Here is a 20,924-nt window from a genome sequence, read left to right as displayed (position 1 = left end):
TGTGCAAAAGGCTCTCTTGTATTTTTGTTTCCTAATTGCTCTTGGATGGTTTTTCTGACTGAGCTGACGCAGTCGTGTATGTGAATTTCCTGGCAAATAAAGAAGATGACTGTGTCCGAAAGATATTTCAGAGTGTGAATTCATAGCCTGTCCATGTCTAATCAAGCAATATAAACCATTAGCCACATGTTCTCCCTTTCCATCACATTTCTTCACACTTAAATGAAAACATGCCCACCCCACCCCCAAAAGTGTCACATTTTTAAATGCCCCCAAATAGAAACCACAGGAGTCCGTTACATGTGGTGGCCATTTCCAGCATACAAATCAATTTTCGTTGTGGTGAATAATGCTTGGTTTGTTTAAGGAGGCATGACTGATTTTGGATGAAGAATCCTGTCACTTTGGCATTTTCATGGTTTTATTTATTGCGCACAAACGTATAAAACTTGGTACTGGTCTAAGTGCCAAGCTTAACAGTGGAAAGGACCACGTAACTACTGATGCAGTAAACGGGCTTCTCCTTCTAAAAGACATTTTCTGGACTCTTGAGAAGTTGTTATTTTGAGTAACATGGCAGTGAAGGATTTCATCACCTGGCATCTGCTGGCTTTGTTTTTAATTCCATTTTGCCTGTGTCAAGATGAATACATGGAGGTGAGCAGAAGATCTAATAAAGCAGTGGCCAAAGTATTGCAAAGTCACCACCAGACTGGCCATAAAGGTTCCAGCAGCAGGGAAATTTTGAGACAGCGGAGTCAACTTATAGAGTCGACTATTGATGATAATAGCACTTCTACAGACCAAAAAGCCCAGAGACCAGAGGTAGATGATGTAGCACAGACTACCTCAGACAGAGTCCAGGTACTCTGAATTAATCTTCTAAGAATAACTTTGAAATCGGATTTTTTCTAAGATTATGAATGATACATTTAAGTAAAGAGGTTTATTAGTGCTGCTTATTGGTCTGTATGCTACTGGGTTGCTTCACAGAATCTTTTAATGAACCGGTAGAGCCAGCAGTGGGGTGGGGGCAGTGAGAACACAGCCAGCAGCCCACTGTTCTGGTGAAACTTTGATTCTATGCAATCAGATATGGTGAGATACAGTTTCTCAATTATTGAAAAATATTTTTTTTCTAGCAGACTAAGATTTTATAATCTATTTAGGACATTGTTTGCATGTGAAAAAAAATTATGAAATTGGTAAACAGATGATATTCTGAAGGATACTGTTCAACTGGGAGAAAAGAATCCCAGTTTACTTGAAATGTATGTATAGAAAAAATACATCCTTTTGAGCTTGAGAAAATCATTTAAAGCACTAGCGAATATTTGCAATGGATAGCCTCTAAGTTGGACTTTGTTTTGTTTTTAAATCCTGGCAGTAATACTGCATTTGAGACATAAGTAGGTATGATAAAACATGCTTTATGTGTATTTGCTGCCCTTTTTATTTTAGTGGAAAAAAAGAACTGGAATTAATGCTTCTTAAATTGACTGTAGAGTTTGCTTTTTATTAGGAATCTCTTATGCATTTTAAATAGCATTTTATATATTCTAGTCATTAGCTCCGAGCAAAGGGAAAGTTACCTCACCTGGTCATATGTAAAATACTGCAATCCAGATTTTTTTTTAAAAAAGGAAAAATGTTGAAGGGGATAAGATGAAGTTTTATTGAGCAGTAAACAAAATGGAAAGTTTTACCTCTGCTCTGGGCTGGAGGTTTTGTTGTCTACTATGTTTTATAGTCAGTAACAAAATGAGAGTTTTATTTCCCCTACTGAATGCAAATGATTGAGTCTTTACATTTCAGTTGACAATATTATATAATTTTTTTCTGTCTCAACCCTGGATCCTGAATTCCCAAAAGCAGAAGGAGGCAGATGTGGGATGGATAATAATTGTTTCATGACAAGTAGAAATGAGTTTTGATTTTAGGTAATTGTGATGGGCTTAAGGAACTGAAGCAGATTGAGATATGGCAAAACATGACAATAAGTTCAAAATACAGCAACGACATTTCCTACAGTTAAATGGTTATACAGCACAGCATATAAACTTCCTTTGTTACAGAACATTAAATTGAACTTCTGTACATAAACAGTATAATCAATGGGGGTATATTATAACGAGCCAGCTAGTGTTTGTGTGTTCCACTTCTTGCTATTGGATGGAATACTATGCAACTGCATACCATAGACCCCATGCTGCTAATAATTAAAGAAGATTCTCCTTTAGCTCAAGAGCTAGTGGTTCTCCTTTAGCTCAAGAGCTAGTGGCCTGTGCTTTAAGAATTGACTTTTAATTTATTTTTAGTAATATATAATTTAATACAAAATTGTTATAATTAACAAAAAAGGCCAAATTCAGCCCTCTGACATATAATACCATTGAAGTCATTGGGGGCTGCATGTATATCCAAGGATAGAATTTGGCACCACGTATTTAGATGATCTTTACATTTACAGTAATGGAACTACTTATTGAGCAAGAGGGACTCAGCCAATTGGCACACAGTTGACTTGACTGCAGGTCGTTCACGTCCACCATTCCTGTGTCTGGAAAATAATCTCCCATGGGCAATGATGCAATCCCAATTCTTGGCTCACTTAAAACTAGATCAAAGACTAGCAAATGTACAATAGGGGAAATCCAGCATGGAATGGCTGATTTAACATGTCTTTTCCATCACTAGAGACTATGCATTCTCAGGTAAAGAGGAACAAGCTGCTTTTGGGTTCACCCAATTTTGGGCTGCTCCAAGGATCAGTATGTCCCTCAATGGAAAGCAGAACAGCCAGCAGCTGTTTTCCTTGGAGCTGCTTTACCACCTGCAACAGCTGAGAATCCCTGTAGCTGCATGTGCCTTGTGGATGTCTTGCCCCTAGAATGCCCCCTATGGCTCCAGCTGTTTCATTCAATGACAATGCCAGGAGAATTCATCCCCCAGATGTCTAAGGAGCTTGTGAGGTGACAAAGAGGGGCCAAAGAGAATAGGCAAGCCCCTCCCTATGCCGAATTTTCCACACTGCTGATAACATATGAGCTGTGTAGCATGATTTCCTCGAGCCCTGTAGCTGACAATATGTATGGAACAGATATAGATACAATCTTCTTTCTGTTGCTACTTGATATAATTGGAGTGCACCTCGACATACTGGCTTTTTGCTTGTGTTTTTGGTGGTTTATTTATTTAGTTTATTTTGACAGATGATGTGAATCTAGAAGGAGCCGGAAGGACTTCCATGCCCTTTTATAATGAGGTGTGCTGGCCCTTTAAGCCTAATGGGGGACAGAAGACCCCATCCTAGTGATGGGGGTGTGAGCACAGGCTCAGGAACCGGCCAAAATTGGAGGAGAGGAGGTGGTCCTGGGGAATTAGCAGTGGATTGGAAAGATCCCAAGACACTTACTTTAAGGGCTTGGCATCAGGAGCCCTGCTGCACAGGGTGGGGCAGGGTTCCCCTTCCTCCTGGCCAATCAGGAGGAGCTCTCAGAAGGAGAGGCATATATAGGCCGCCTTTCCTCTCAGAACAGGACGTGTGCTGACAGAGGAAGGAAGGCAGACCCAGGAGGCTAAGCTTCTGCTGGAAAGAATAAAAGCTCCACAATCGGCAGGAGCATTGGATTTGGGTACAAGCTATGGGGTTGCTATGATGGATGTTGTATTTGGGACACTGAGGACTATCTTGAATTACTTTGGGCTGCTGACCCATTTTCAGAGCTGATGATTATCCTGAGAAAGACTATATGGGGCTCCCAAGGCACCCTTAAGAGAGGGGACAGATGGAGGGTGCTGCAGAAACACCTCTGGCTACAAGAGGGAGCCAGGTGAAAGTTGTCCCCGCCCCACCCATGTACACCAGTTTGCCCCCTTCTTATTCAGAACAGGACCCATGGTGGCAGGTATTTATTTAACTTCTTGTTTTGGACAGAGTAAAATAAAACCTTAACAAAAGCCAGCAAGAAATGGAAAAATGTCTGTGTCTCCAGTTATAATTGGTCCATAGGTTCAAATTAGAGGAATTTTATTGACTATTTAGCTGCCTCCTAAACTGATAGATTTCCTAGCTGTCAATCTAAGAAAACTCAAGTGTATAATGTTCAGAGATCTAGCAAATATCTTCGTTTTAATCTCTTGTCTCTCCCCGGAAATCTGTGTGACAGGTGATTTTCACAAGCTACTGAATTCAATTTTAGGAAAAAGTTCCACAGGTTTGCCATGCAATAGAATTTATAAGGACTTTGACAAATGGGTCTCAATGAATCTTCAGATCCCATTTCAAGGGTTAGAGAAAGTAGCTTTACATTATTCATCATTCACATTTAAGTCTCATATCCCCAGATTTTTACTTTAAAACGTATTCATTTGCACAGAGCTCTGTGTTTCCTCAGATTAAGAAAACCTAACCTGAAAATTCTTTGTTTTGGGGGCATTGAATATGAACAGATTTTTCACTCCTATGTCAAAAGATTTTTAAGTCTAATAGGACAAATCTTAGGTCAGAACTTACACAAGTACTCCACTGAAGTCAACAGGACAATTTTAAGTCAGCATAGCAGGGTTTGGCCCATTTTAAATGTAATGTCCTGTTGAATTCTCTGAGAGATAACAATGATGTTGCATGAGGATATCAGCAATCTACTATCTCTCTTAAAGCTAGGCCCAGATCGCACACTTCCCTACGGAGCCCCTCACCTGCAAGCAGCATCAGGAACCCCCCTAATGCCCAGCTCAAATTTAAAGCAACAACTTGCAATTTTAATAGTTTTCAGTACACCACAACTCTCTCTCTATTCCTTTCCTCTCAGCTTCTTCTTTCTACTTCTGTCCTAAGACGTGAGGCACTCATGGAGTGCTGAAAATGTGACAGAAGTTAGTCACACCAGCCCCTTTTTTCTCTAATCTTGCTCCCTTTATCCTCTTCTCTACCTTGCCTTGTCCTAAAATTTTGCATATTTTAATCCTATTGATTAAAATGATATGAGTTAGCCAATGACTCAGCGGTTTGTGGACTAGAACCAGGAAAACATACAGCCATAATTCCAAATGGCTCAGGAAGTTATATTTATCTAGAGAGAAACCACCTTTTGCAGTACTGAAATGCAACCACCTCCTGCATGGCCATAGCAGAGGTTCAACACTGCACACTTACACGTAACTGTTGTTGACAGGAAGTGAAAAATACCATCTCCAGCTGAAACTGGAGAGAATTTAGGTAAACGGACTGCAGTGATTCAACCTGAATTTCAGATACTGGCTCTAACAAACTAGTCTTATAAAAAAGGCCATAGAATCCTTAATTGATTTCTAGTGTCAGAAGGTCTTCAGATTCATGTATCAGACAGCATCTTGCCTGCCCCCTGGCGCAATGCTAAGGGTTGGTTCTGAACTGGGTCAGAGAGAAGAGTTCCACCTACCAAAGAATCACTTCCTAAAGTACCTTTTTTAAATTCTTTATGATCTCCCATCTAAATATTGACAAGAAGAGAATTAATAACCAAACAGCCATATAGGAAAAAATAACGATTCTGGTGACATAAGTCAAATGAACCAAATTTGTGTCATTTGTCACTTCAGTAACAGGATGGAATTTCTTTGCGTTACCTCATTGCACAGTCATTATTTTTCCAATATAGGATTAGTCTGTCTGAAGCTATTTTAAAAAAAAATTCTGATAGACTAGCAGAGCATTTATGTGTTGAGATTACAAATGAGTTTTGCACTATTTGGAACATCAGTGTCAAATGACAATGGGAATTGCCAGCTTTTTCTGCAGGTGGTTGAAAATCACATAACTCCCCCAAGTCACTTATTGAAGAACCTGACATGAGTGGGTTGCCAAGTCCACCAATCATTAGTGGATTTGGGCTTCTTTTTTCCAGGTCTGCTATTCTTTCAAGTTGCAGATTGTGGGTTTGGGGCTTATTTTCCAGAAAGAAAAAGGAGGAGCTCAACTTCAATTAACTCATCACAATCCTTGTAATTTTACTGAATCAATATGAATATTTATATGAGAACCCTTTGCAGTTATTAAATCTACGTCTGTGAATGTGAAGCCACTTGTGTATGCATAAAATAAATTGGAATTCCTTTGGGATGAAAAGCACTATAAAAATATACGGTGTTATCAAACTTTCTTATACAATAAATGTTGCTGCATATAACTCATGCTAAGTATATTTTTACTGATACATCGTTGCACTCATCATATGAATAACATATTGTGTAAGATTGCCATCATCACACACACACACAGAATATAACAAAATGCCCCAAATGTTTTCTTTCCATTTGAGGTTTAGATTTTCAGATGCGCCTGCATACTCTTGCAAATGCCTGACTCACATACTTGCAACCCCTTATTTAGCCAGGCACATCCACTTTTCGTGCAGGAATTCGAGTTTGCACATGTGCACACAGTTTTGAAAATCCAGCCTCATATTGCTTCAGATTTAGCCGAGTAAGTTCTCCACATTGACGCCAAAGGCCCTGATTCTGCAGTTCTTTGCATACCGGCTAGCATGCCCGCACCAAGGGTCACGGAAGTCTATGAGAATTCATGCAGGCATTGTAGTTTGCCTGCATACAGCAAAATACATGATTGGAGACTAAGTTTAAAAGTTCTATCATTTTTTAGTTACTTGATCTTATTTATTTAAGAATATTTTTTCAAATGGGGAAACTGATATAAAAATGATGTTATAACTCAAGAACAACTGAAAAAATTTCAAAACCAACCTCTTTAGGGAGAGACCAGGCACGGAAGATTTCAGTCTCAAAGGAGAAATGTTCAGAAAGCTTGTGAGCATGTACAAGCAGGGGGCTATAGTGGAGACCCTGCTACCAGGATACAGATGTATGTATAGCAAATACACTCTATGAATGGTTAATTTAAAACCTATGTTTTTGCACTCAGCCCCCTCAAAGTGGACCTCAACATCCAGACTGCAGTAGCTGCTGCCGTGGAGAGTTTGGATTTCGAGGCTATCAAGGGCCACCGGGACCTCCAGGGCCTGCTGGGATGCCAGGTAAAAGTGTCACTCCGATGGATTTCTGATCAGTCTAACGGCAGATTGTGAGTGTGAAAATCAGAGATTGGCCCAAGCAGCTGAGCTTGGATATGGATTTGGATCCAGATCCAAACTTTCCCATAACCTACGTGGGGATTTGGAGTCAGGTTTTAGGTTCCAATCTAATCAAAACCAATTGCTAATAAAATTAAACTCTAATGGATCCATCATTAATGAAAGTGATGTGTTTCTTATAGCTTGTAGGGCAAATTCTGCTCTTTGTTATATGAGTGACACTTCCACTGAAATTAAGGGGATGTGCCCTATGGTGGATATTGCTTTTGTTTTCTTTGTTTTGCAAAGGATGATTTATAAATTTCCAAGACAGGAGCCATTTCTTCCCCAGATGTGCTGCAAACATTTACAGAGGAGACACACTTTATATCATAGAATATCAGGGTTGGAAGGGACCTCAGGAGGTCATCTAGTCCAACCCCCTGCTCAAAGCAGGACCAATCGCCAGACAGATTTTTGCCCCAGATCCCTAAATGGCCCCCTCAAAGATTGAACTCACAACCCTGTGTTTAGCAGGCCAGTGCTCAAACCTGTATTCTCACATGGGAAAACTCACTTTTGTTCTTTCTTTCTTGTCTTTCTTAATGTAAAATAAAAACCAGTTTGACAGCCAGAGTATGATTTCTCTTGGGCATAGAAAAACACAGCACTCTAGTAATGAGCAGAATTTGGTCCAGTGTTTGTATGTGTGTGGGTATGAAAAGAGAGGGAGATATATGGAAGGGGAAAAGGTGATCAGCCAGTGGGTTTAGGTTTGCTTTAGCAATTATCTTCATTAAGATGATTTATAACACAATTGTGGTACACATAGGATTGTGTCACAGTCTGGGTAGCTTGCCTCAACAGCCTGGCTTTTTTCTTTTTAATTACTCATTCACTACTTTCATTCTTTCTGTCTCTTTCTACACATTGCTGACAGTAACTCTGGTTCTGGTATCCCTATTAAATATTTCTTTAAACGGACTGTTGATATTCTGGTCGTAGCAGTTTCCAGTAATGGTGAAGTGTGTGTTGTATGAAGTGTTTAAATAAGCAGCTTTGGCTGGCAAAAAATGTAAAAAATAACATGTTACTTTGAAATTTTTTGGCATTAGCCTGTTGTAAATAAGATTTATTATGTGAATCATCCATCAACCCTTTACTCTACATAAATACTGTGTAACTCTACAGACATAGGAGAACTGTCATGGTGAGGCTTTTCATAGAGAAACATGACTTCGTATTTAGGGAAAGTAAAGTCATAAATATTTAGCAGCTTAGAAGATGGAACAATGTTTTGCATTATACCCCTCCCCGACCCCCAGTGCCAGTCAGTATACTGCAAATGCACAGGATTGTATTTTGCAATATGGACCTATTTATGCCCTTGTCCAATGTGAAACTATAGCTTGGCCAAATTCAGTGCTGATTTACAATCACACCAGCTAGATCAGTGTCCTTGCATGATATTAGCACAGAATCTGACTATTTGGCTCCTGTGGGGGTTGGACCTATATGACTAAAAGAAGACCCTATGGGGTCAGACTCAGTGTTGACTTACAACACATCCTATGCGATCCTAACTGGAGTCACTGTATCTGTGCTGGTGTTTCACACAGCCTTATCCACTGTTATCACAGAACTACAACCACAGAGATTTGATTATAAAATGCATAAATTAGTTACATTCATTGGAAAAGGACAGTCCAGTTGTTCGGGTGTTGTAGTGGGACTTGGGAGAGCTAGGTTCCAGTCTCTGTTCCATCAGGCTTCCTTTGTGACCTTGGGCACATCACTTAGCTATTCTGTGTTTTAGTTCTCCAGATGTTGAATGGGGATAATAATATTTCCCTGCCTCACAGAGGTGTTGTGAGGATAATTATACTAAAGATTGTGATTCACTCAGATACTACAGCAGCGGTCTCCAAACTTTTGAGTGTCTTGCACCTCCCAGCCAGGGCAGGGAGTGGGGCCGCGGCTCGGGGGGGGCCCAGGAAGACACAGACAGGGTTAAGGGGGCTGAGACTGGGGCCGCAGCTGGGGGTGGGTCTGGGGCCAGGAGTGGGGCTATGGCCAGGGGCCGAGGCTGGGGGCGAGGGTGGGAGCGGAGCTGCAGCTGGGCTGTGGTGGGGTCCAGCAGCCAGGCCCGTGACCTTGTGCAGCTCCACTCCCGGCCTCACCCCCAGCCTCAGTCCCTGTCTGGGAACAGAGCTGCAGCCAGTGGCCGAGGCTGGGGGCTGGAGCGGGGCTGGGATCAGAGCCACACCGAGGCTGGGGACAGAGCCAGGTGGAGGGCTGGGAGCCAGGGATGTGGATGGGGGCGGGACCAGAGCAGAGCTGTGGGCGGGGAGGGGCTGGGTGGCACTCCCCATGCTGTGTTGCCCAGTGCAGTAGTCTGGGAGCTGACCTTGTTCGTGAAGACAGAGGCAAAAAAAGCATTGAGTATATTAGCTTTTTCCACATCCTCTGTCACTAGGTTGCCTCCCTCATTCAGTAAGGGGCCCACACTTTCCTTGACTTTCTTCTTGTTGCTATTCTATTTAAACCAATCATAGGAACAGGAAGTTCTCCTTGGACCTAGGTTTCCCCTGCCTACATCTGCTTCCCCAGCAATACCTGCTCCCACTGCCTGCCGCTGACTTCCGGGTGACCTGACTCTGCCTGCCTCCTGACTGTCGGTTTTGCTCTCTGGCCTGTCTTGGACTCTGACCTCCTGGTCTCTGATCTGGCCTGACTCCTGCTCTGACCATTAGGTTAGATTGCCCATGTCCCAGTTGTGAGAGCAGGTTTCCTTTTAGGATGAGGACGGAGAGGTCAGATATAGAGTGATTGCTTTGTGAAAAGCGTTCATCCACAGATATGGTGTTTTTGTCTTGCTTTCTTGTTAGTTGCCATAGATGGTTGTTCAGTATACCAGCAATTTCTCAAGTAAATATTGGGAAGTGTAGGATATTATTCCAAATAGCAGTTACTGTCCATGTAAGGGGGACTGTTATCATTTTGAAATTAAATCAGCAGAGTTTCATCATGGATCCTTGGCCTTTTCCTACACTTATCTAAAGTAACGTAAGCAGCTTTTTCAAACCTAACTAGTCAACCATAGATTGAAACATAGACAGAATTGGCTGCATTAGCTGGCCTGTGAAAAACTCCCCGAAGACCGCCTAATTCTTTGCCCAAATCACTTTTGATTGTGCAGATACATTAGAAGGCTATTAAGCTGCTTCTCGGGGTTACTTTGAGGAAAAACACAGGGGTTCAAACAGCGAGCCTTTATTCAAAGGGAAAATCCAAACAAATCCAAACTGTTCAGTGTACTCAACTACCAAACCACCTTTACTTTTGACAGCCCTGCAACACTCTGTTCCCTAGCAGTCCCCAGGTCCTCTACTATTAAGAGCTAGCACTAAAATCAAGCAATGGTCTGAAAAGTCTGCATTTTATACACCAGCACCTAAGTCACAAGATCCTTAGTCCTTAAAGGTGTTTACACTTCCTTTTTTAAAGTCCCCCGCCAAAATCCTAAAATCTCTTAAATCCACCAGGTTAGCCCCCTAGCCATTTTTTATTTCTTGGTATCTAAAAGTGGGTCTTATTATACTGAAAAGAGGTTTTGTTATAGAGCGGGGGTGGGAAGGGAAGCACCTTGTCATAGATATGATTTGAGAGACAGAGAGAGAGAGAGATTATTTGAACTGATCAGAAAGCTTTGATTGTTTAAAGGAAATCATGGAAACAATGGAAATAATGGAGCACCTGGCAATGAAGGAACCAAAGGTGACAAAGGAGACAAAGGGGACCTGGGACCAAGGGGAGACCGTGGCCATCACGGACCAAAAGGAGAGAAGGGTTACCCTGGGATTCCACCGGAGCTTCAGGTACAAAGTCTTTAGCATGTGTTTTACAGTATAGCTTTCTTTCCCCTCTCAAAGACAGCACCCAATTACCACAATACAGTTCTAGATCAAGCCCACTTGTAACTGAACAACAAGAAGTATGGTGTGATATACACACTATTTGTCATTATTAAGAAACATGTCCTGCAAGTATTGCCAGAGTCATCCTGAAAAAGTGTTGCCAGGTCATGATCTATCTTTATTGTAAAAAGCAAACAGAGAAATGTTTTTTGGACAGAGGATAAACCCCTCCAACTGGAATAGCTGTTTATTGCCAGTTTTCATGTAATGTGCACATGATAAAAGAACAGTAAATGACACAATCACATTTTTATTAACATGCATCAAATACATATTGGTGCACTTTCTGGTTCATGTTAAAAAAAACCCCAAAACAAGAGGTACCAGGGTCCAGACTATTACAGTTATTTAGGTGGCTACTCCAGTCAGTGTATCAAGGCATAAGGGACAGATATTTAAAGGTATTTAAATGCCTAAAGATGCAGTTATGCCCCTAATGGGATTATCAAAAGTATCTAGGCACTTTTGAAAATCCCACTAAGCACCTATCTGCATCTTAGGGCCAAATTTTAGGACTATTTAGGTGCCTAAAGTGACTTAGGGCTTGTCTACGCTTACATTTTATAGCTGTAACTTGCTAGCTCAGGGGGGTGAAAAATCACCCCCCTGAGCACAGCAAGTCTGAGCGCTTTAAAGCGCTAGTGTAAACAGGCTCCGAGCACTGGGAGACGTGCTCTCAGCACTTGGAGCTAATCCCCTCATGGAGGTGGATTACCAGGAGCGCTAGGAGAGCTCTCTCCGGGCGCTCGCACGCGACCACACTCGCTCTTCAAAGTGCTGCCGCGGGACCGTTCCCACGACAGCGCTTTGAAATTTCCAGTGTAGATGGCTACCTTCATTTTCAAAAGTGCCTTAGGAGCCTGAGGGCTTGTGTATATGGAGAAGTGGCAAGTTGAGGGGTAAACAATGCACCGCCATGCCATGCACTGACTGTGTGAACTCTGCTGCTGCACACTAAAAGTTCTCTAGTGCACACTGACCTACTCCTGGAGTAGATCAAAGTGCACTAGGAAACTTTTAATGTGCAGTAGCAGAGTCCACACACATAATGGACAGCACGCTAGTCACTGTAGATTTACACCTCAGTTTGCTGCACACTAACTGACCATTTAAACAAGCCCTAAGTCTTGTTGAAAGTCAATGGGCCTTGGGGGCATAAGTACTTAAGTCATTTTTGAAAATTGGACATAGCTGTCTAAATCATCTCAGCCTTGCAGTGCTCAGAGGAGCAAGGCTGAAATTCCTTTAAAAATCTGGGCCTAAGTGCCTTAAGAGCATCTATCATCTTTATGATCCAGTATCACCAACACTGTTTCCTGCAGCATGGCCAGCACAAGCCCGGTGCACCACTGAAGGGACTAAGCAGAATATACAAAAGGAACCTAGACACAAACATTCCCTAACTTTGGGGGGGAGGGGGGGGGGGGAAGTAGTTTGATGAGTTTACAGACCCAAACTTTGTAATCTGGGCCCATCTTTAATTCAAAGTTATGGTTCCACAACAACCATAACTCAGTTATGTTTTTGCATATACATAAAAGATATGAAAATTAACAGCAAATACACCAGTACAAATTGCTACATATGTGCAGTGTGGTGGCAATAACTTTTAATTTTCTGTAATTAAATTCTCAGTCATAATGTTGCATCAAGACAGAGTTCTTATACTGAATAAAATGCAGCTTGAAAATGTTTCCAAAACTAATTGACATTTGTAATACAGCAAAATAGCTGGAGAATGCTTATAAAGATCATTAGCTGGGAGGAATTTTATGGTAGAATGATTTGAAAAACATCCTTCTTACAATTATTTTCCTTCTGGGTATTTTTCTAACTTTGAAGTTAGCTATCAGAACTGTTACCAATGTATATGTTTTGGTGGTAATTGAAAACATTGCTGAATAACTGAATATCATGCCATCAGTTTTTAAGTAGAATTTCCCCATTGCTTGTAACAAATCGTTTTGCTTAAAAAGTATCAGCCCAATATAGCCTATAATTTCTAAAACTAGATTATGCTTTGGAATGTTGGAGGGGTAGGGGGAGAAGGGGAAAATGTTTCCATATATAATGCTTTTAAAACCAGGACTATTTTAAAAGAGAATGAATCCATTTCTGATCTGCTATGTTGAAACGAGACAAGGTGGATGAAAGGCATTATTTTTTGCTTTTCTGGTTAGCTCCAGAAGAACAGATTAGAGCTGATTAGAATTTCAAATGGCATTTGGACAAAAATTAATCCATTGCATAAAATATCACTCTGTAACTATTTCACATCAACACATTAACTTAACTGAGTTCACTTTTACCAGCTTTCCCGTCTATCAAATGCATGCGGAAAAAGGGAAATCAGCCCAAACTGAACCTCTTTGAATTTCTGGTGGGGGTTTAGGATTTCAGTCACTGGATCTGAACCTACTCCTGTGGTTTTGATTCTTTGATTCTGAAGGGGTCTTTTTTCTGGTTCTAGTTCATATGTTCTCATGAAAACAGCCTTTTCCTATGAGACTTAATGCTAATAACAAATACTTAGCACTTATCTATATGTCTCAAAGCACTGCACAGAAGTTAAGTGTTTTGCCTAGCAAGTTTGTGGCCTTCTAGGACCCAGGTCTCCTGACCCTCAGTCCTATGCCCTGTCCACTGTCCCAAGCTGCCTTGAGATCACAGAAACTAAGAGACGGCCCATTTCCCTGCCTAGGCAAAATAGTCGTTTTCTAGTATCTTGTCCAGCGTAGTTTGAAATGTCCCAAATGAGGGGACATCCACCACTTCCCTTGGAACATTCTTCCACAGCCTAATATATCTCACTGTCAAGAAGTTTCTCAATCTAAATTTCCCCTTTTCTTAGTTTCATCCCATTATGTTCATCCAAGCAGCCTGAGCTAGCATGGCAAAGGAAGTTGGAGCAGGTGGTAGAGGATGAAGCATGTTGAACCTTGGACAGTGCAGCTTGAGAGGCCCTAATCACATGGCCTCAGAATTGCTTAGGCCATTTCTGATTGGTAGCTGGAAAGACACAATAACATGTATGGGGTTTACTGAGCCTTATTTACAGCTAACATTGAGTTAAAAGCAGTAACTGAATTAAATGGATTTGAGGAACCTACGCAAGCCAATGTTATCATGTTTATGCTAAAATACCATACATTACATTATAACTTTTCTAGCATATCACTCTAAGCTTTTAAAGTAAAAGTGAAATCGAAAACTAAGGCCCTAACCTGCAAACATTTACCCATATGATGTGCTTAACTTTATATACACACACATGAATAGTTCCATTGAAGTTAAGGAGCCTAGTCCTCCTGCAATTGATTCAATAGGAGTTTTGTTACTGGGGTTTAACGGCAGTTGGATCAGACCCTAAAAGAACATCTCTGTAAGGAAAATAAATATACTGCACATGTCAGAAAAAAGCCTGTAGGTCATGTTTTTATATTCATCCTTTTGCTGCTCATTAACCACTGGTTAAATCAGACGTATATTTTTATAGATTGCATTCATGGCTTCTATGGCAACCCATTTCAGCAATCAGAACAGTGGGATAATCTTCAGTAGTGTTGAAACCAATATTGGAAACTTCTTTGATGTTATGACTGGTAGATTTGGTGCCCCAGTGAACGGTGAGTATTTATAAAGCAAAGTAGTGTAAATTTCTGTCTGAAAAAGTGTCAGTCAGATGTTGATTAAAAGAAAGATCTGGTCCCATTAAAATTAAAGGAAGTTTAGCTATTGACTTCACTAGGAGTAGAATTTAACTGCAAGTACTCTTGGCTTTGCCTCAGTTTGGGGCAGTTAGGAGTTCAAGACAAAGTTGAGGGAACTTTAAGTAGTAATTTTTCAAATAAGAGCAACTGTTATCTGTCTTCATTGTTGTTCAAATCTTTGAGGTGAGTTTTTAAAACACGACTTTGGAGTTTATACATGGGGGGGAATTTATAGCCGTAGAAACTGGTGACTTCCTTTTATCTACAGAACAAGTAGAGCATAGGAGGTGGCAGTGCAAATTTTAGCACACTGTCCGGGCAAGGTGTGTCACCTCTGCCCTGGAGGGACAATTTTTAAGAATAAGCACGTCATTTGCTCTCTGTGCCTGGTTCTCATTTGCACTGTGGCCTGTTCTACATACACAAATTGTACTGCTTTAACTATACTTTAAAGTGGATGCAAAGCACATTTCCACTCACTGTAAACTCCTTTACACAGCCAGAGCTGCAAAAAGTGGCTGTAGCGTACATGAGAATCCGGCCCTCTGGACCTGTTTTGGCTCTGATCCTACAGACACTTAGGCACATGTGTAACTTTACTCATAACAGTGTCCCTTAGAGGTTAATGGAGCTAGTCATGTGAGTAAAGTTATGCACCTACTTAAGTGTTTGCAGGATCAGGTCCTTAATCCTTAACTTCTTTTCTAGAACCATACAGTGATGTCAGTCATAGTGGATTCCTGTAGATACCTGTGTCCCTCGCAAGTGGAAGGAGATCACGTGCAAATCACAAGAATATGGGAATGATTATTAACTGATGATAGTGAGTCAGGAATTATTTCTGATGAAGGTATGATGAGGAATTAGAAATTACTTTGGGTCATTTCCTTCAGATTGCTGAGTGAAAACAAAATTCACTCTGCAGGACAGTTTATACATGGAATTTACCACCCACACTGACACATGCAAATCGTGGCTAACTTTTCCATGTCAGGCCCAGGATTCTGCAGCAATCTCTGCCCAGGCTGAGAGCTCTGCCCAAACAGAACTCACAGCAGGATTGGGACCATAGTCTCTAAAGTGCCACATATAGTACTTTATTTTCCAGGCCATGTTGTTTATGATTGTGTTTTGTTATTTATATCAAAATAGCATCCACAATATAGCTAGATGCTTTCAAACACAGAAAAAGATACAATCCTTGCCCTGAAGAGCTAAAATCTAAAAAAGACAAAGGGTGAGCTAAAGGGACACAGTGTACAAACAAAGTGATCAGGATGATTAGTGCCATGTGTCGTGTTTGTCTACATTTTTTAAAAAGTATGTTGTGGAGACTGTGTTAAGAGGGGAAAGCAATGAGTTGATAGGAGCAAGGAAGTAGGAAAAGGAAGGGAATGGGGGAGGTCATTGGACTGGATGTTTTAGTAATTTTCTTCTCAGTCTGGGAGGGAAGGCTCTGCCATTTTTAAGTAAATTTATTTATTTGGAACTTGACTTCAGTGATCCCCTATGCTCAGTGGAGAATCAGATGACTGAATCAAATCTAGGTTTGGCTAAAGTCAAAGGGAAAACTCCCAGTGACTTCACTGAGGCCTGGGTTTGGCAAAATCTCCTCTCTTTTCTAACCAACAAACACATCTGCGGAATGTACCCTACCACCTCCCTATGTAAAACACACATGCATGTTGCGCATGATATCTTTTTCAGGGGTGTATTTCTTCACCTTCAGCATGATGAAACATGAGGATGTGGAGGAAGTGTACGTGTACCTCATGCACAATGGCAATACAGTTTTCAGCTTATATAGGTAAGTTGAGAGATGTGTGCTCTTCACCATGCTAGACAGATTTGCATGGATGTCGGTTCTTACTACGCATTTTGGAGGGAACGTTAGGGTTACCATTCGTCCGGATTCCCCCGGACATGTCCGGTTTTTTGAGCTAAAAATAGCGTCTGGGGGGAATTTGTAAATGTCCGGACTTCCCCCTCCCCCCATGCAGAGCGCGCGCGGCTAACAGGGCAGCCATCCGGATGGTGCCACTTACATGGGGCTCCGACAGCCAGAGAGAGCCCCTCCTCCTCTCCCCTGCAGCAGAGATCACTCCCTCCCTCCCTCCCTGCATTCGCAGATCGCCTCCGGCAGTCTGGAGCTCCTCCCCCGCTCCCCAGCGTGCGGTGACGAGCGGCTCAGGCCGTTCCTGAGCAAGCTCACAGAGACATTAGGCGAAGGCCAACAACAAGGGAGCCAGGGGGTCGGAGAAGGGACAGGGAGGTTCTGGAGGGGGCAGTCAAGAGACGGGGGGGGGTCGGGAGTTCGGGGGTGGCTTTCTGGGGGTGGGGGTGTGGATAAGGTTTTGGGCAGTCAGGGTACAGGTAGGGGGTAGGGTGCTGGGGGGCATTTGGGGGGGTCTTAGGAGGGGGCAGTTAGGGGACAAGGAACAGAGAGGCTTAGGTAGGGGGTGGGGTTCTGGAGGGCAGTTAGGAGCAGGGGTCCCAGGAGGGGGCAGTCAGGGGACAAGGAACGGGGGGGTGTTTGGGAGTTCTGGGGGGAGGGGGGGCTGTCAGGTGGCAGGGGTGGGGAGAGGGATCGGAGCAGTCAGGGGACAGGGAGCAGAGGGGTTTAGATGGGTCGGGAGTTCTGGGGGGGGCTGTCAGGGGGTGGAGAGTGGTTGGATGGGGCATGGGAGTCCCAGGGGTCTGTCTGGGGGTGGGGGTGTGGATAAGGGTTGGGGCAGTCAGGGTACAGGTAGCGGGTAGAGTCCTAGGGGGCCAGTTATAATGGGGGGAGGGTCTCAGGAGGGGGCAGTCAGGGGACAAGAGGCAGGGAGGCTTAGGTAGGGGATGGAGTCCTGGGGGGCAGTTAGGGGCAGGGGTCCCAGGAGGGGGCAGTCAGGGGACAAGGAGCGGGGGGAGGGTTGGGGGTTCTGAGGGGGGGGAGTGGGAGGGGCAGGGGCGGGGCTAGGGGAGGATGGGGCGGGGCTAGGGCAGGACAGGGGCGGGGCTAGGGCGGGGCTCCTCCCGTCCTCTTTTTTGCTTGCTGAAATATGGTAACCCTAGGGAACGTGGTAGTATGAAACACATCAGAAAGAAACAGCCTGTGGAACATTTGCCCTCCTAGATCCATAGTTGTGTGTCATTACTAGAGATGTGCCTGAGACTAAAATTCAGTCTTGGTTAGAATTTCCCCACCATTGGGGAAGGAGCTAGTGATTTTGTCACATACACGGAGCCCTGGTAGAGTTCCTCTTTGGCTGGACACTCCCCAGGCTGTTGTTTGGAGTCCACCTCACTGGGCCCCTAGTGCTTTAAGCCTCTTGAGTCTGAACAGAGTCCAGGCAGTGCCCCTTCCTGGGGGAGTCTAGGCTAATTCTTGGGGTGCAGTTCCTCTGTTTAGCACCCCCTCTGAGAGCAGAATCCCCAAAGTCCAACTGCCTAACCCTTGGGACCAGTGCTGACCCCTCAGGCTTCCTGTAGCACACCCTCTTTCAGAAGGGCAGCCATGTGGGTGCTCTGGGTTTACACTGTAACTCTTCAGGGGCACAGGATAGCGAAAGCAAACAGACACACAGACAGACTTTACACAGGATTCTAAACACCAGTACTCTTTACTTAGCAGTATGGGGGAAGCCAAGCACATCGGTACTCATCTCCCTGCCTCGGGGGCCTCACCAATTGTGGAGAGTTCTTTGGCCTTAGCGGAGTCCTTTGCTGTACCAGGATCCTTCTTCAGAAGCTCATGGATTCTCTTCAGAATCCTTTCCCCCAATATGGGTCAGTTAGTTTTCTCTCACTTTGGCTGGACCTTTATTTAAACAGCACATCCCTGCTACAAAAGCATGCCCCTCTCTCCTGCCCAAAGCTTTCTATGTGTCTGTCTGAGTCCTCATGTTTATATGTCACCCTACAAACACCTGGTTTCTTTATTCTGCTGATGGGTACTTTCCTGCTTCAGCCAAGCCCTTTGTTCAAGGCATTTCCACCCAAATAGGCAACCACGGAAGATTTAATGTCTGACTATTGTCCCTGGTCTGGCAGAGACTGCTACAGTCCCTGTCTGCAAATGGTGAATTCCACATCCTGACATCAGCCAGAATTTATACACTGTACATAGATTCTCCAAATGGTCACAGTTTTGATCTGGGGTTGTGATCTAATGGTAACATATGGTGATAGATTAAAATAACAATATTCATCCCAGGTTGATTCTGATGCACATGCCATCTAAATGACAGCCTTACTGAATGTTACAATAAAGCAAGTTATACTAAAGAGAGATGAGGTTTCAGCTACCGTGCTATGGATTAGGAAGAAGGCTAAATGCTGCCTGTACATAATGTCATTGTGTCACAGGGTGGCTCGGTCACTCCCTGGTGTGCCACATTGCCTGGCCTCTTTCTTGGTCTCTTAACCACAAACACACACCAGCTTGTTACCCTTTCAGCACCTGTGTATTTGTTCTTCCCTTGCAAAATATAACAGAGCATATTGCAGGCTTATAGCAGGAGGAGACTTCCATGCAGCCTTTTCTCCTTAGCCCAGCCTCACCCTCTGAGCGTCCCTCTGCTGCCTGTTCCTCCTCCTTATATCCTCCCAATTACTGAGCCAATTGCCTCATTAGCCCAACAATTGCCACCCAAGGGTCAGTAATCCTCAGCAGAAACTGATTAATTGACTTCCATTAAGACTGCACTCTGCCCAGTGCTGCACCAACCTCAGTGACCAGGGTGCTATTAATCGTGTCCTGTCACACATTGCAGAGAATTTATCTCAGCTAAGCAGATTTTGAAGTTTTTATTTTACTCAAGCGATCAGGAATCGTAAGCCCTTGGCTGTATCCAAAAGGACAGACTTTGAGCCCAGTCACTTGTTCATCATATGGTTCAGAATTTGTAGATAGCTGGATATGTGAGAAATCTGGGGATCCATTTGTGATGCTTCCCAAGGGTACCCAGGGTTGTGAGTCACCTTATTACCCCTCGACCTCCAGCGAGAAGAAAATTTCCTTGTGCTGAACTGAATGTCAGCTCCCAGACACTGCCAGATTGTTAGCCACCCAAACAATCTCCTTGGGGCTCTGCCAGCCCTTACGTTGTCTTGCAGGTTAACAATAAGTGCACTTCAGTCCCTGAGCCCTCTTTCCCTTGTAGCCACCCCTTTAACCACAGGACACTCACAGAAATTACCAGGTAAGCTGTCCCCAAAGGAACAGTGCACCCACCAGTTTAATTCAACTGAGGATCTGCTCCAGTATAACATAACAGCACTGAGACATACTTAAAGTGAAAGCAATAAATTGTTTATTGTCATAAGTTTATTATCAAAGGCTAAGATTTAAGAGAGAGTGAGTGATGATAATACAAACAGAGATGGTTACCTATAAAACAAAAACATAAAATGTAAACCTGGGTCTCCACTTACCACTAGCTACCTTTCCAATGTAATGAAGTAATTTCACTCCAAGGATTTAGTCTTTTGCAGAACTAGCTGGTTTTCAGTCAAACCAGAATCCAAGCACTCATGAACCTCCTCTTCTCTTTCCAGGCTTTCCTTAGTGAATGGGTGCCAAAATGTCACACTACATTCTATTTATATTCTTCAAGGTTCATTTCCTCCCTGCCCCCCAAGACAATTGCCAGTACTTCCCCTTTTCCCTGTTTAGTAGCTTTGGCTTTCATGGTGTTGGCCTACAGTGCTTAATTTACATAGCCAACTGCGAGACAATTGAATAAACTTCTTCTGTCTGACTCAATACCTGCTTGTCAACCCTGCCTTGATTTACAATTTAAAACATAATATACTGAGCAAAACAATGTGCTTTTTAGGCTTAGCATTTTCTTTTAGGTGACTTACTTGATCATTGTTGACAAAAGAAAAGCTTAACTCTTCGTAAAATATTCATTTTTAGCTATGAATCAAAAGGAAAAGCTGACACATCAGGAAACAGTGCAGTGCTAAAACTTGCCAAGGGAGATGAAGTTTGGCTGCGAATGGGGAACGGAGCACTCCATGGAGATCATCAGCGTTTCTCCACCTTTGCTGGGTTTCTTCTTTTTGAAACAAAGTAAAAAAAAAAAAAAGAAAAAGTGCACTTTTAGGCAGCTTTTTTTTTCTTCAAGCTGTTCTGTTTTTTTTCCTGGTCTGTGGCACAACATTTCAACATGGTAAGA

General features: G+C 42.9%; 1 protein-coding gene across 1 annotated transcript; it reads left to right on the top strand.

The window, feature by feature from the left end:
• The first annotated feature begins 573 nt into the window (after positions 1-573).
• On the top strand, positions 574-20,822 carry C1QTNF3 (C1q and TNF related 3). The gene is made up of 6 exons (XM_065406651.1): positions 574-864; positions 6,923-7,034; positions 10,794-10,948; positions 14,544-14,673; positions 16,465-16,564; positions 20,663-20,822. Exons 1-6 carry the CDS (start codon positions 574-576, stop codon positions 20,820-20,822), a joined length of 948 nt encoding a protein of 315 aa, XP_065262723.1.
• The last annotated feature ends 102 nt before the right edge of the window (positions 20,823-20,924 follow it).

Source organism: Emys orbicularis, chromosome 6 (assembly GCF_028017835.1).
Source record: "Emys orbicularis isolate rEmyOrb1 chromosome 6, rEmyOrb1.hap1, whole genome shotgun sequence".
In the NCBI taxonomy this organism is placed as follows: domain Eukaryota; kingdom Metazoa; phylum Chordata; order Testudines; family Emydidae; genus Emys; species Emys orbicularis.
The sequence above is the reverse complement of the archived record's forward strand: the minus strand, read 5'-3'. Positions and strand labels throughout refer to the sequence as shown.